The sequence below is a fragment of the Phalacrocorax aristotelis genome, chromosome W (assembly GCF_949628215.1).
Source record: "Phalacrocorax aristotelis chromosome W, bGulAri2.1, whole genome shotgun sequence".
NCBI classification, from domain to species: Eukaryota; Metazoa; Chordata; class Aves; order Suliformes; family Phalacrocoracidae; genus Phalacrocorax; species Phalacrocorax aristotelis.
The window spans coordinates 18,203,501-18,216,849 of NC_134310.1; the positions used below are offsets into that span (position 1 = coordinate 18,203,501).

At 46.1% G+C, this 13,349-nt stretch overlaps 2 protein-coding genes across 18 annotated transcripts in view; one reads left to right on the forward strand and one right to left on the reverse strand.

The window, feature by feature from the left end:
* Positions 1-2,932, forward strand: part of LOC142049628 (ubiquilin-1-like) — a 131,361-nt gene extending 128,429 nt beyond the window's left edge. The window contains exon 11 of the mRNA XM_075077481.1: positions 988-2,932. Coding sequence (XP_074933582.1) covers positions 988-1,122 — 135 coding nt within the window. The 3' untranslated portion in view covers positions 1,123-2,932. The remainder of the gene's footprint in view (positions 1-987) is intronic.
* Positions 2,933-11,220: 8,288 nt separating this feature from the next.
* LOC142049629 (ubiquitin-associated protein 1-like) overlaps positions 11,221-13,349 on the reverse strand; it is a 60,901-nt gene continuing 58,772 nt past the window's right edge. For all 17 annotated transcript variants that reach the window (XM_075077499.1, XM_075077489.1, XM_075077495.1 and 14 more), the window contains one exon: positions 11,221-12,507. In XM_075077499.1, coding sequence (XP_074933600.1) covers positions 12,367-12,507 — 141 coding nt within the window. In that variant the 3' untranslated portion in view covers positions 11,221-12,366. The remainder of the gene's footprint in view (positions 12,508-13,349) is intronic.

The window sequence follows — 13,349 nt, forward strand, 5'->3', positions numbered from 1 at the left end:
GAAGAGACTCCTGCCAAGACAAGGCACATACTGAACCAAGCAGTATTTAAAGTGCTTAAGGAAAATATGCCACAGCAGCTGGACTGGTCTTCATTACAGTCCTGATGTCCCTGCAAGACTAAGATACAGTACATGAGATATCAGGAGTCCTGCCAAATAAGCTTTTGAATGATTGATTTTCATGTGGTAGCAGTTGAAGTCCCTAGCCCTGAGGATGCTGAAACCTCCCAGCTTCTTAGACACTGACCTGTGAACAAAGGCACCAAACTCTGCTCTCAGCTGGAGAGCAGAGCAAGTCTGAGTGCTCCCTTATTAATACAAGTCCTACTTAAAAATAACTGCTTCCATTTCAGTTTTAATCACAGTTTCATAACACACTTTATCCGTGTGGCAGGTTGCTATGGAAGGTAGAGTTCCCCTTGGCCAAGGCTATATACACTGCTGATATTTCTCATGTCAGATCTAGCAGACCTGTAGCCATGCAGGAGTTGGACTGGCCCTGTGACCTGATGTGAAATAATCCCTTCTGTCTCCCAAGAATGGGCTATTATGTCTGATCAATGAGAGGCTCAACTCACCACTTATTTTCATGATTGCTAGATCCAACACGAGTGGTGTCAGTAACAGAGTTCAGTACATTGTAAAACTGCATGTCAGATGACCAGTCCTTATACCAAACCTTTGAAAAACTAACCTGTGTAGAAGGGTGATAACAGGTGCTTTATACATTTTTATTTTTAAACCACTGTATTAGCTGTAATTTCACCAAGAGATAAAACTGCCAGAGTACATTAACCCCAATATTTAGAGGCACTGACCTTTGTCTGTGAGGGTCAGGACTTTAATAAGGAAACACTGATTTAATCTACTATACTGAAGAATGGAAAACATGCTTTTATGTACTGCTGCAGTGCATAAAATATGCTGATTTTCTCCAACCTGCTGCTAGTGTTGTTCCCAAAACTTTCCTTTTGTCTTCCTCACCAGGATTTTCAGAACATTGTGACCAAGCTGGATGAAATCTTGGTACTGAAGTGTACCCAAATGATGCAAGCCCAGCTTCAACTCCATTTAGCCTCTCCTGGCACTGACATGTCCCTGCAAATACCTCCACCAGTTTAAACCTTCTTTGTTTGCACATGCACAAGAACAGCTATGGAAACAGCCAGCTAATGTTTCGCCATACCTCGTGCTGCAGAGTGTGGGTGGGTAGGGGATAGCTGTGGCAATTCACGACACAGACACTGTATTCATGCACAAGCAAAGCTGAAGCTTGGGTAACCCTGGCCAAGAACATACCCTGTTACATGAACAGATTATAAATATAATCAACAATCAGAGCATCTTTATTTTCCTTCAGTAGGGTTTGATTCTTCCGATGCGGAATTTTCTGTTGAGGGTTGATACCAATACGGCTGGACACAACAGGCTGGGATCCAGCGAGGTTCTGACCCTGTGGAGACACAAGCATAACCTCTCCCCCATGTTATTGGGGGAAGGGACCCTCCATTATCCCGGATTCTAAATTTTGTACGAGGACCTGCACCTTTCCTTCAATGCTCTGCTGGTCTGTTTACAGAGAGAGATAGTGTCGGCTAATGGGGGGACTTGTATCAGAAAAAATTCAAAAAGTTAAGGACATACAGTGCTTTTGCTAAATGCTCTTGTGGAGTTAAGGTTCCAGCTCCCCCGCTTTGTTGTAACAACATGCGTTTTAAGATGTTATGTGATCATTCAATGATGGCTTGCCCTGTGGGGGAGTGAGGAATACCTGTGATGTGTTTCACCCCCCAATCTTGAAAAAAGGTTAGTAGACAATGTGAAATATAGGCTGGGCCATTATCAGTCTTAATTATACGTAGGATACCTAAGGATGCAAGGCACAGGTAAAGTGTTTGATTACATCTCAGGCTCTTTCTCTGGCATGACAAGAAGCGAAAATTGCTCCTGAGAAGGTATCAACAGAAACGTGAATATATTTCAAGTGACCAAATGTTGGAAAATGGGTAACATCTGTTTGCCATCATTCTAAGGCAGTCAGTCCCCTAGGATTAATGCCTGCGCGTGATGTTGTGCTAAAGAAGCGTTGGCAGTCTGGACAAGCACTAATAATGTCACGGGCTTGTACAGACATCAAAGAAAACATTTTTGGTAATGCTTTCGCATTTTTGGTGAAAAAAGCCGCATGGGAAATCCGGGCTTGTTCCATCATAATGGGAAGTACTTGAACAGGCATGGTCCGAGCATCTGCTCGCCGGTTACCTTCAACCAAAGGGCCGGGGAGAGTTGTATGCGCTCTAATATGCATAATAAAATAAGGTTCTTTTCTGTCATTCAAAAGACGGGACAGCTGGAATAGATAGTGAAATAATAGTGGATGAGAAATATCCCGCAAACATGCATTTTCTAAACGAGCTACTAGCCCAGCTACATAAGCTGAGTCTGTTACAATATTGAGGGGTTCTTGCCAAAGCTGAAAAGCTCAGACTACTGCAGCGAGTTCCACAATTTGTGGAGAACCATCAGCATGGCTGATATCTGACAACCAAGTTTGAGTACATGGATCTTTCCACACAATAACTGCCCAGCTGGTTCGACCTGATCCATCAGTAAATACGGTGAGGGCCGATAGAGGTATATGGCTTCTGTTTGGGGTTTCATATAATATAAAGTAATGTTGGATCAACTTCTGGCTCGGGTTATGATTATCTAGCTGACCAGGAAAGTCTACTAAAGCCGTTTGAAAGTCTAGAGAAGTTTGCATCAAGTACTGTAACATACGTGACAACACTGGTACAATGATTCTGGCAATATCTTGTCCTGCTAATACTCTGAGTCGTTGTTGTCCTTTCATAATTAGCAGGGCAAAGCTTTCAGGATGCGTCACGATGGACTTATGTAACTGATTAGCAAGAAATATCCATTCGATTATCACTAAGGGGTCATTGCGTGTTACATCCCACTGATAAAGCAGTGCATATGGCTGGGTAGATGGATTCAAGATGACTAGTTGAAAGGGTCGTTCAGGACAGACGCAAGCTGCTTGATGCAAAGCGATAGCGTCAGAAACCTTTGTAAGTGCCACCGTCGCTTCAGGGGCTGAAACACGAGGTGATAAAAGATCAGGGTTGCCTTTCAATAGAGAAAATCAAGGGCTTAATTCATGATTTCTAATACCTAACAGAGGTCAAACCCAATTAATAGTACCTAAGAGTTTTTGTAAATCATGAAGTGTCTTGACATTAGTTTGGATTTTTACATGTTGTGGCCTGATTTTTTGTTCTGTTATTCTCCACCCTAAATGCTGCCATGGGCTCGCCTGTTGAATCTTCTCTGGTGCAATTTGCAGACTGGCCTGCTTTATTTGGTGGGATGCAAACGCTAAGGTCATTTGCACATATTCATCAGATTCTGCAGCTGTAAGGATATCATCCATATAGTGATAGATATGTGCTTCAGCAAATTGTTCACGTACTGGGGATAGGGCTTTCGCTACAAACCATTGACATATCGCAAGGCTATTTTTCATGCCTTGTGGCAACACTATCCAATGATAGCATTTGTGGGGCTCACTAATATTAATGGAAGGGACTGAAAACGCAAATTTAGGGGCATCGTTAGGATGCAAAGGAATTGTAAAGAAACAGACTTTTAAATCAATAAAAGATGCCAATTGCGGGGGATCATGGCAGGTGACAGCATGCCTGGTTGTAGCGCACCCATACCCTCCATTACAGCATTAATTTTCCTTAGGTCATGTAAGAGTCGCCATTTACCACTTTTCTTCTGAATTACAAACACAGGTGAATTCCATGAACTAGTGGTAGGTACCGTGTTCCCTGCATGTAATTGTCAACTAATTCGTGTAAATGGCGCAATTTGACAACAGGCAGGGGCCACTGTTCCACCCATACCAGAGTTCGTGTTGTCCATGTCAATTCTAAGGTGCTTGCGCCGCAGTGGCCCTCAGGATAAATTTGACCAAATTTGCACTCCCCACTGACTCATACAGTCCCGTCCCCATAATGTAATTGGTGTTGCTAATACAAACGGGCACACCATTGCTACATGTTTGTCAGGCCCTTCTGTGCTGGTTTTGGCTGAGAAGGGGTTAATTCTCTTCACTGTAGTGCCTGTGGTGGTCAGGGACCTTTCCAGCTTCCCATGCTCTGCCACATAGGCAGGAGGCTGGGAGGGGCAGGGCCATGGCTGGGGCAGCTGACCCCCAACTGGCCAATGGGATGTTCATTCCATACCATGTGACACCATGACCAGTATATTAATAGGGGTGGTTGGCACGTGGGGGGGAGTTGCAGCTTGCGGACTGTTGGGGACTGGTGGTGTTGGGTCAGCAGGCGGCTGCATCACGTGCGGTTTCTTTCGGTGGTTTGTTCCCCTTCCCCCGCTCTCCCCTTGCACGGGTTTCGCACATCTCATTGTTTTCCTTTCCACTGCATTTCTGTTGTTGTTGTTGTTTTATTTTAATTATTAAACTGTTCTTATCTCAACCCACGAGCGTTACCCTTCTGATTCTCTACTCTGTCCCACCGGTGGGGGAGTGAGCGAGCAACTGTGCGGGTCTGAGCTGCTGGCTAAACCATAACAGTCTTTTACGGTGCCCAATGTGGGGCTTGAGGGTTCGAGATAATAACAGCTGCTGGTCACAGCACCATGTTCTTGTTCTTGCAGTTTGTGTTAAAGACTGGTGTTTGTTTAGTCTGCTGTGTTTTGCCTGGTTTTCAGTTTTATCTGGTATTTTATCTGGTATTTGGGGTTTTTGCTGAAACCGTTACTGTACTTTGGATACCACCTTGTTGAGGCAATTAGCAATTATACCTCCTCCTCTGAGAGATTTTATATGGAGGAAATACAGAATAGTACCTTTGCAACTTTGTTCTATGATGTCTGTGCCTTTATTGCAACAACCTTTATGTATCTTGACCATCCTTGGGTGGTTAAGGTGCACTTATTGTTAGTTTTTGGGCATGTTGTTTTGGTTTTGACTAAGCAACTTAAGAATATCACCCAGAAATCTGCCCCGAGGCTTGACAGTTATGAGTGGCAGGGCATGCAGAATAGCACGGGCAAATACCTAGGGCAGTGGGCACCCCCAGTGTTTTGGAGCTTCACCCCTGAACAAGTGCAGAATCCTGAAAAACTAGTAGAATATTTGGAGAAAGTATGTTGTTATGCTGGGAACTCCAGAGAGACACAGATAACTGCAACGTGCTGGGGCCTGGCCCATGTGTACCGAGCCCTGCTCAACAGTATTCAGTGCCCCCAAGGGGAAGGGAAGGTCTCTGGATTGAAATGCAAAGTGACTGGCACTGTAGACAATCCAGCCCTGACAACAGACACTGCGGCCACTCAAACCCCCAGGACAAATACTGTGGCTGCTCAAACCCCCACGACAAGTACTGGAGCTGACTCAGAGGATCAACCCATGCCAGTATCAGTCACCCCCATACACAAGAAGAAATCTTGGAAGTGGAAGTCAACTCGTTTAGAATGGGATGATGAAGCAGCAGGGCCATCATGATGAGAGGAGGAAGAATCATAAATGAAACGGAGACCACCCGATACCTGTCCTTGAGTGAGTCACAAGATATGCGAGAAGATTTCAGCCGTTGTTCAGGTGAGCACATTGTCACCTGGCTGCTCCGATGCTGGGATAATGGGGCCAGTAGCCTGGAACTAGAGGGAAAAGAAGCCAAACAACTGGGATCCCTTTCTGGGGAAGGGGGCGTTGACAAAGCAATTGGAAAAGGGAAACAAGCCCTCAGCCTCTGGAGGTGACTCCTGTCAGCTGTGAGAGAAAGGTACCCCTTCAAGGAAGATATTGTATTTCACCTAGGAATATGGATGACCATGGAGAAAGGTATCCAGTATCTAAGGGAACTAGCCGTGCTTGAGGTGATTTATGGTGACCTGGACAATCAATGGTCATCCAAAGATCCAGATGAAGCCAAGTGCACACAACACATGTGGCAGAAGTTTGTACGGAGCGCACCCTCCTCGTATGCAAACTCATTAGCAGTAACGTCCTGGAGAGGGGATGAGGCACCAACAGTGGCAGAGGTGATTGATAGACTCTGGGATTACGAAGCAAATATCTATTCCTCCCTAGTCTCTGCTGTGGAGAAACTGTTCTGGGAGGTCCAGCAACTCAAAGAAGATATGTCCTGCTCCCCAACTCTACAGAGTAGTGTCTCAGCTGTTAGGAATAAGCATCCTTTGGCTCAAAGGAGAGGATACACACCACGGGCCACCCTATGGTTCTACCTGTGTGACCACGGAGAGGACATGGGATGGCAAGCCTACCTCGACCCTACAGGCACAAGTGTGTGAACTGCAAGGAAGAACAATCAGGGAAGTTCCTCCAGGAAAGCTGCTGCTCCAGTTTCCAGTGAGCAGGTCCCCAGACAGAGGCATAGAAGTGCTGATTTTATTTCTAAGCTTAATAGAGAGACTCTTGATTCACATTTAGAGGAAGTGAATTGTGAATTCCATGATCAAGACTAGAGGGGCCCTGCTTCCAGCCAGGTGGAGGAAAGGGATAACCGGGCTTACTGGACTGTGTGGATCCGATGGCCTGGCACATCTGACCCACAGGAGTATAAAGCTTTAGTGGACACCGGTGCACAGTGCACCTTAATGCCATGAAACTATATAGGGGCAGAACCCATTAGCATTGCTGGAGTGACAGGGGGATCCCAAGAGCTAACTGTATTGGAGGCCGAAGTGAGCCTCACTGGGAATGAGTGGCAAAAGCACCCCATTGTGACTGGCCCCGAGGCCCCGTGCATCCTTGGCATAGACTACCTTAGGAGAGGGTATTTCAAGGACCCAAAAGGTTACAAGTGGGCTTTTGGAGTAGCTGCCTTGGAGGAAATTAAACAGCTGTCTACCTTGCCTGGCCTCTCGAAGGACCCTTCTGTTGTGGGGTTGCTGAAGGTCGAAGAACAACAGGTGCCGATCGCCACCACAACAGTGCACCGGCAGCAATATCGCACCAACAGAGACTCTCTGATTCCCATTCATGAGCTCATTCATTGTATGGAGAGTCGAGGAGTTATCAGTAAGACCCACTCACCCTTTAACAGTCCCATATGGCCAGTCCGGAAGTCTAATGGAGAGTGGAGGCTAACAGTAGACTATCACGGCCTGAATGAAGTCACTCTGCCGTTGAGTGCTGCTGTGCCAGACATGCTAGAACTTCAGTACGAACTGGAGTAAAAGGCGGCCAAGTGGTATGCCACAATTGATATTGCTAATGCATTCTTCTCAATCCCTCTGGCAGCAGAGTGCAGGCCACAGTTTGCTTTTACTTGGAGGGGGGTCCAGTACACCTGGAATCGACTGCCCCAGGGGTGGAAACACAGTCCTACCATTTGCCATGGACTGATTCAGACTGTACTGGAACAGGGAGAAGCTCCAGAACACCTTCAATACATGGATGACATCATCATGTGGGGCAACACAGCAGCAGAAGTTTTTGAGAAAGGAGAGAAAATAGTCCAAATCCTTCTGAAAGCTGGTTTTGCCATAAAACAAAGTAAGGTGAAGGGACCCACACAAGAGATCCAGTTCTTAGGAATCAAATGGCAAGATGGTCGTCGTCAGATTCCAATGGATGTGATCAACAAAATAGCAGCCATGTCTCCACCAACTAGCAAAAGGGAAACAAAGCTTTTTTTAGGGGTTGTCTGTTTTTGGAGAATGCATATTCCAAATTACAGTCTGATCGTAAGCCCTCTCTATCAAGTGACCCGGAAAAAGAATGATTTCAAATGGGGCCCTGAGCAACGACAAGCCTTTGAACAGATCAAACGAGAAATAGTTCATGCAGTAGCTCTTGGGCCAGTCCAGGCAGGACAAGATGTAAAAAATGTGCTCTACACCGCAGCCGGGGAGAATGGCCCTACCTGGAGCCTCTGGCAGAAAGCACATGGGGAGACCCAAGGTTGATCCCTAGGGTTTTGGAGTTGGGGATACAGAGGGTCCAAAGCCCACTATACTCCAACTGAAAAAGAGATATTGGCAGCACATGAAGGGGTTCCAGCTGCTTCAGAAGTGGTTGGTAATGAAGCACAGCTGCTCTTGGCACCCCGACTGCCAGTGCTGGGCTGGATGTTCAAAGGAAACATCCCCTCTACACACCATGCAACTGATGCTACGTGGAGTAAATGGGTTGCACTGATCACCCAGCAGGCTCGAGTAGGAAACCCCAGTGGCCCAGAAATCTTGGAAGTGATCATGGACTGGCCAGAAGGCAAAAATTTTGGTTTATCACCAGAGGAGGTGGTGACACGTGCTGAAGAAGCTCCACTTTATAACAAACTGCCAGAACATGAGGAGCAATATGCCCTGTTCACTGATGGGTCCTGTCACTTTGTGGGAAAGCACTGGACATGAAAGGCTGCTCGATGGAGTCCTATATGGCAGCATTGGGTGGGTGGGTGGTGTGCGGCTGCATCATGTGTGGGTTGTTTTGATGGTTCATTCTCCTTTCCCCCCTCTCCCCCCAGGTTTCGTACCTCTCATTGTTTTCCTTTCCCTTTTATTTTTATTGTTGTTTAATTTTAATTATTAAACTGTTCTTATCCCAACCCATGAGCATTACCCTTCTGATTCTCTCCCCGTCCCACCAGTGGCAGAGTGAGCGAGCAGTTGTGTGGGGCTGAGTTGCCGGCTAAACCACAACAGGCACTTGTCACATTTTCTTCAGAAGTACCTCTCCCCTAGGGCACCCAGTTAATCCCCTCCAAGCCACTCTATCACTCCCCCTTCTCAACAGGACAGGGGAGAAAAAAATACGTGCAAGGCTCACATGCTGAGATAAGGACAGGGAGGTCACCAAGCAGTTCCCATCACAGGCAAAATAGATGTGACTTGAGAAAATTAATTATCAATCAAATCAGAGTAGGATAATGAGAAATAAACACAAATCTTAAAACACCCCCCCCCCACCCCCCCCCTTCTTCCTGGGCTCAGCTTCACTCCTGAAATTCTCAACGTCTTCCCCCCCACGAAGCAGCACAGAGGGACAGGGCATGTGGGTTGTGGTCAGTTCATCACACTTAGTCTTAGCCACTCCTTCCTCCTCACAGTCTTCCCCTGCTCCATCATGGGCTCCCTCCCATGGGAGACAGTCCTCCATTGACTTCTCCAACATGGGCCCTTCCCACCAGCTGCAGTTCTTCACAAACTGCTCCAGCATGGATCCCTTCCATGGAATGCAGCCCTTCAGGAACAGACTGCTCCAGCGTGGGTCTCCCATGGGGTTACAAGTCCTGCCAGCAAATCTGCTCCAGCATGGGCTCCTCTCTCCACAGGGCCACAGGTCCTGCCAGGAGCCTGCTCCAGCATGGGTTCTCCATGGGCCGCAAGGTGGATATCTGCTCCACTGTGGACCTCCATGTGCTGCAGGGGGACAGCCTGCCTCAATGCTGGTCTTCTCCACGGGCTGCAGGGGAATGTCTGCTCCAGCCCCTAGTGCATCAACTGCCCCTCCCTTCTTCACTGACCTTGGTATCTGCATAGTTGCTTCTCTCACATATTCTCAACTCCTTTTCAGGCTGCTGTTGCACAGCAGTTTTTCCTCCTCCTTAAATATGTTATCACAGAGGCACTACCACCATTGCTGATAGGCCCACTGCTGGCCAAAGCTGAGCCAATCTTGGAGCCAGCTGGAACTGGCTCTATCAGACATGGGGGAAGCTTATGGCATCTTCTCACAGAAGCCACCCCTGTAGCCCCTCTGCTACCAGAACTTGGCTGTGCAAACCCAGTAAAGATGTAAACCCAGAAACCTCACTGACAGTGCAAGGGCAGCACCACCAGGGAAGACAGACTGGTATGTCTTTGGAAAGAGGAGACAAGCTATACAGGTATCACTTCCTGTAGGGGAATAGACAGGGATCGGCGACCAGAAGATCACAGGCTGTGACGGAAAGATAGACTCCTCCCCATAGGAGTGGCAGGAACAGGAAGCGCAAGAGCTATATAAGCGTGTGACGCAGTTAAATAAACGGACATTTTGTATCCATCATATTGATGTCTGTGCATCACTGTCCCCAGGGTGGGTAGAGCCCTGTGTCCCGGAGATATGCGGCCCAAGATAAGTTCTCCCATAGAAGCGTACAGCAACAACTTCCCATCTTCATCTCTCTGCTCTCACCTCTACAGCAGTCTCCATAAGCAGATTGGTTACTGTAGTGTGGGAACTGTGAAAAAGCTTAACACATTAAAAAAAAAAAAATCATCTCTTTGGTTGTGTTATTCAGAGGTTTGGTCTAAATAGTTGTTTCTTCGCTGGCAGGACTTCTTGCCCCTTCAGGACTGTCTAGTACCAGACAGGAACTTGTTTGTATATTAATTCTGAGAAAACTGAGACAAGCAACACAACTGAATGCTCTCAGCAGTGACAGTAAAGCAGTTTGAGTTTAGTCAGAAAAGCTGGAAAACAAATCAGGAACCCCATTTCCTTGTTTCAAATTGTCACATTTCTCACCTGGGAAGGAAAGCTGTGTAACTGCTTTACCTGTACCCACAGAGGCAGCAGCTGCTGACCTGCCAGCTGCTCAATGTCCTTCTTGGACAAGTTTTAATTTCAGCCCCATCACTATAAGCTGGTGAAGCTCAATGCTACAGGATATGATGCAAAGCAATCTGCCCTGATCCTACTCCTCATCCATCTCCATATCTCCTAGATACTTGCCAGCTACATCTCTCCTCAGCATAATTTTAAGTAAAGGTATGTAATTAACATAGTTGCACACCTCACAAAGAATTCCAGGTGTTAACACTGGACCCAAATTAGATGTTTTGGTCATATAAAGTTAACAACATAATGGAGGCAAATGCCATCATCTTTGGGGTCCTGATGAGCTAAAACCTCCTACTTGAAAAACCTAAACTGAGGCAATGAGCTGAGCTGTTTTCCCCTCTCAAAGTCCAATACTCCCAGCTCCATGCTCTAACATGAGTTTGGATCCCTAGGCTTGGTTTTTGCAACAAAACAGAAATAAGCCACAGAAAAAAGCAGCAAATTCCACCACTGTAGCCACCTGCCTGGAGACCTCTGGTTGTTCTGCCCAAGGCAGACAGTGTTCATGCATGCCTACAGGAGCAGGCAGCACCTGGGCAGGCAGGATCCAGGCAAGTTCTTCACCTGCTGAAGGCAAAGAGCATGAGAAATGAGAACCATGACACTGGGAGTTATAGTTGAGGGTTTTATTAGTTGTTCTTCTGCAGAATCAAAATATTTAGTAAATTAAAGACTCCTCAAGACTGCTAATATTTTATGTATTTAGAACTTGAACAGTGTACAAAGTAATACTTTTAACTATCAAAAATAACTCAAAACCTGATTTCTAGTACTAGACATTATTATGTAGTTCTATAGCAGTGTGAGAAAAGGAACTAATGCAGTGAGTATATTTGTTTTAAAGAAAGTGCTTGAGAGAATCCTCCTGCGTCACACTGAGTATTATTTAAAACGAAAAGATAACTGATTTCCTAGCAGGGTATTGCCTTAAATATCCTACAGACCTGGGGGATTAAGAATACTGAGCCCCAGCTCCCTGCCTTCAGGTTCAAGAACCAACACAAGTTGCAGCTTCGGGTAGAGTTCACAGCTTACCTGTTTCAAGAGAACTTACGCACCACTCAGCATTGGACACTCAAGTCTGGCAGAAGTGTTGGATACATGGGTTATAAAACAAAAAAAACCCAAACCAAAACAAAAAACCCAAAACCAAAACACCCACAACATAAAAAACCCCAAACAACAAAAAACACACCACATGAGGAACAGCTTCTCTCTTCATGCATAGTGACAGTTTCTGAACCAGTGTTTTACTAAGTTACAGACTAACTTTCAACCAAAAAGTAAAACTCCATTGCACTAAAGGTCAAATTTTAACTGGTTAATCTGGACTGTGACACAGTCAAGTAATTCAGTACAAGCAGACACCATAAAAGCAGCTTCAAAGAACCAAAGCAACCTAGTTTCAGAACCAACTTAGTATTCTTCTGTCCAACTCCAGTGCAACAGCAAGGGGGAGAAACCACTCCTGTCTCTACCTATATAGAATTCCAGTAGAGGCTGGGCAGTCTAAACTCCCCATGGCCAAGCTGGAAAAAGGAAACTTAGGAAAGGACACTTTAAAAATTTAATTTAAGAAAGTTGGCTCTCAGTGGAAAGAGAAATGCTCGAGTGATGTACGCGAGCGGGCTTGCTCAGTCACTCTTCCGTGTACACGAAAAGCCAGACTCCTTCCTGCCGAGAGCAAGTCACACTGGATGTGAAGGTGGCGGGGCTGGTCCTGTTCTGTTGCACACCGAGAATCCAGGAATGTGTTTTCAGCTGGCTCCTGCACGGGCCATTAGATCTTCCAAAGCGTTGTGTTGGTCATTGTTATGTAACAATAAGACCTCCTTAATGTCTTTTAGTTCAAAGCCCATTTCTTTAAATTGATTCATTAGTTGGAGAAGTTCTGTGATCTGAAAGGCACAGACAGTCCATTATTTGCAAGAGAAAAGAGGATCAGTGCTTGGTGGAGGTTTAGCACAGAGCCAGTCTTCAGCAACTGGGCACCCCATGGGGTGGATTCCTACTCCTCAAGTACAGCTCGTTCCAGCTCCCTTTAAAGTCCACTCACATGAGAGCTGGTAGAGCTCACAGAGCCTCACTTTCAGTCCCCTGTGTTTGCAGTCCTGCATTTCCAAAATCCTCTTCAACAAGGGCACCAAAGCTCTGTCTGGGGGGGTGTCTCTCCCAGCAGGAAATTTATCAGCCTGGCCTAATTCAGACTCTGATTAATGTCACCCTACTCCCACATCTAGTAGCTACTGATGCATCTGAATTTTTTTAAAGTTACTTTGACTTTGAGAACAGTACAATAGCCCTTGCTGTCAAATTGCTCTTCAGATCTAGGGCAAACTTGGGAGATTAGCACAAATCCTATTGGATACACTGTGTACAATACTACCAACATCGTCCCTGAATCCTCCCTGAGCTTTGAAAAACTAAAGTAACAAGAAGTGAATCAACTGATCAGACTTTTATGAACCCTCTGCCATTTACAAGGCCTCTGCTCCACTCGGGGGGACAGGATGGGACAGGGATTACACCAAAAAAACAGGCTGAAATGGACATTCAGGAGGAGATTAACCATTTCCAATTTGGGGGTTAAGCCAGTAGCACCCAAAGGGTGGTGATAAATAGCTCCTTTTCCAAGTGGCAACCTGTCACAAGTGGAGTCCCCCAGGGATCAATATTGGGCCCAATATTATTCAATATCTTTATAAGTGAGCTGGATAACGGCATCAAGTGTAGCCTGATG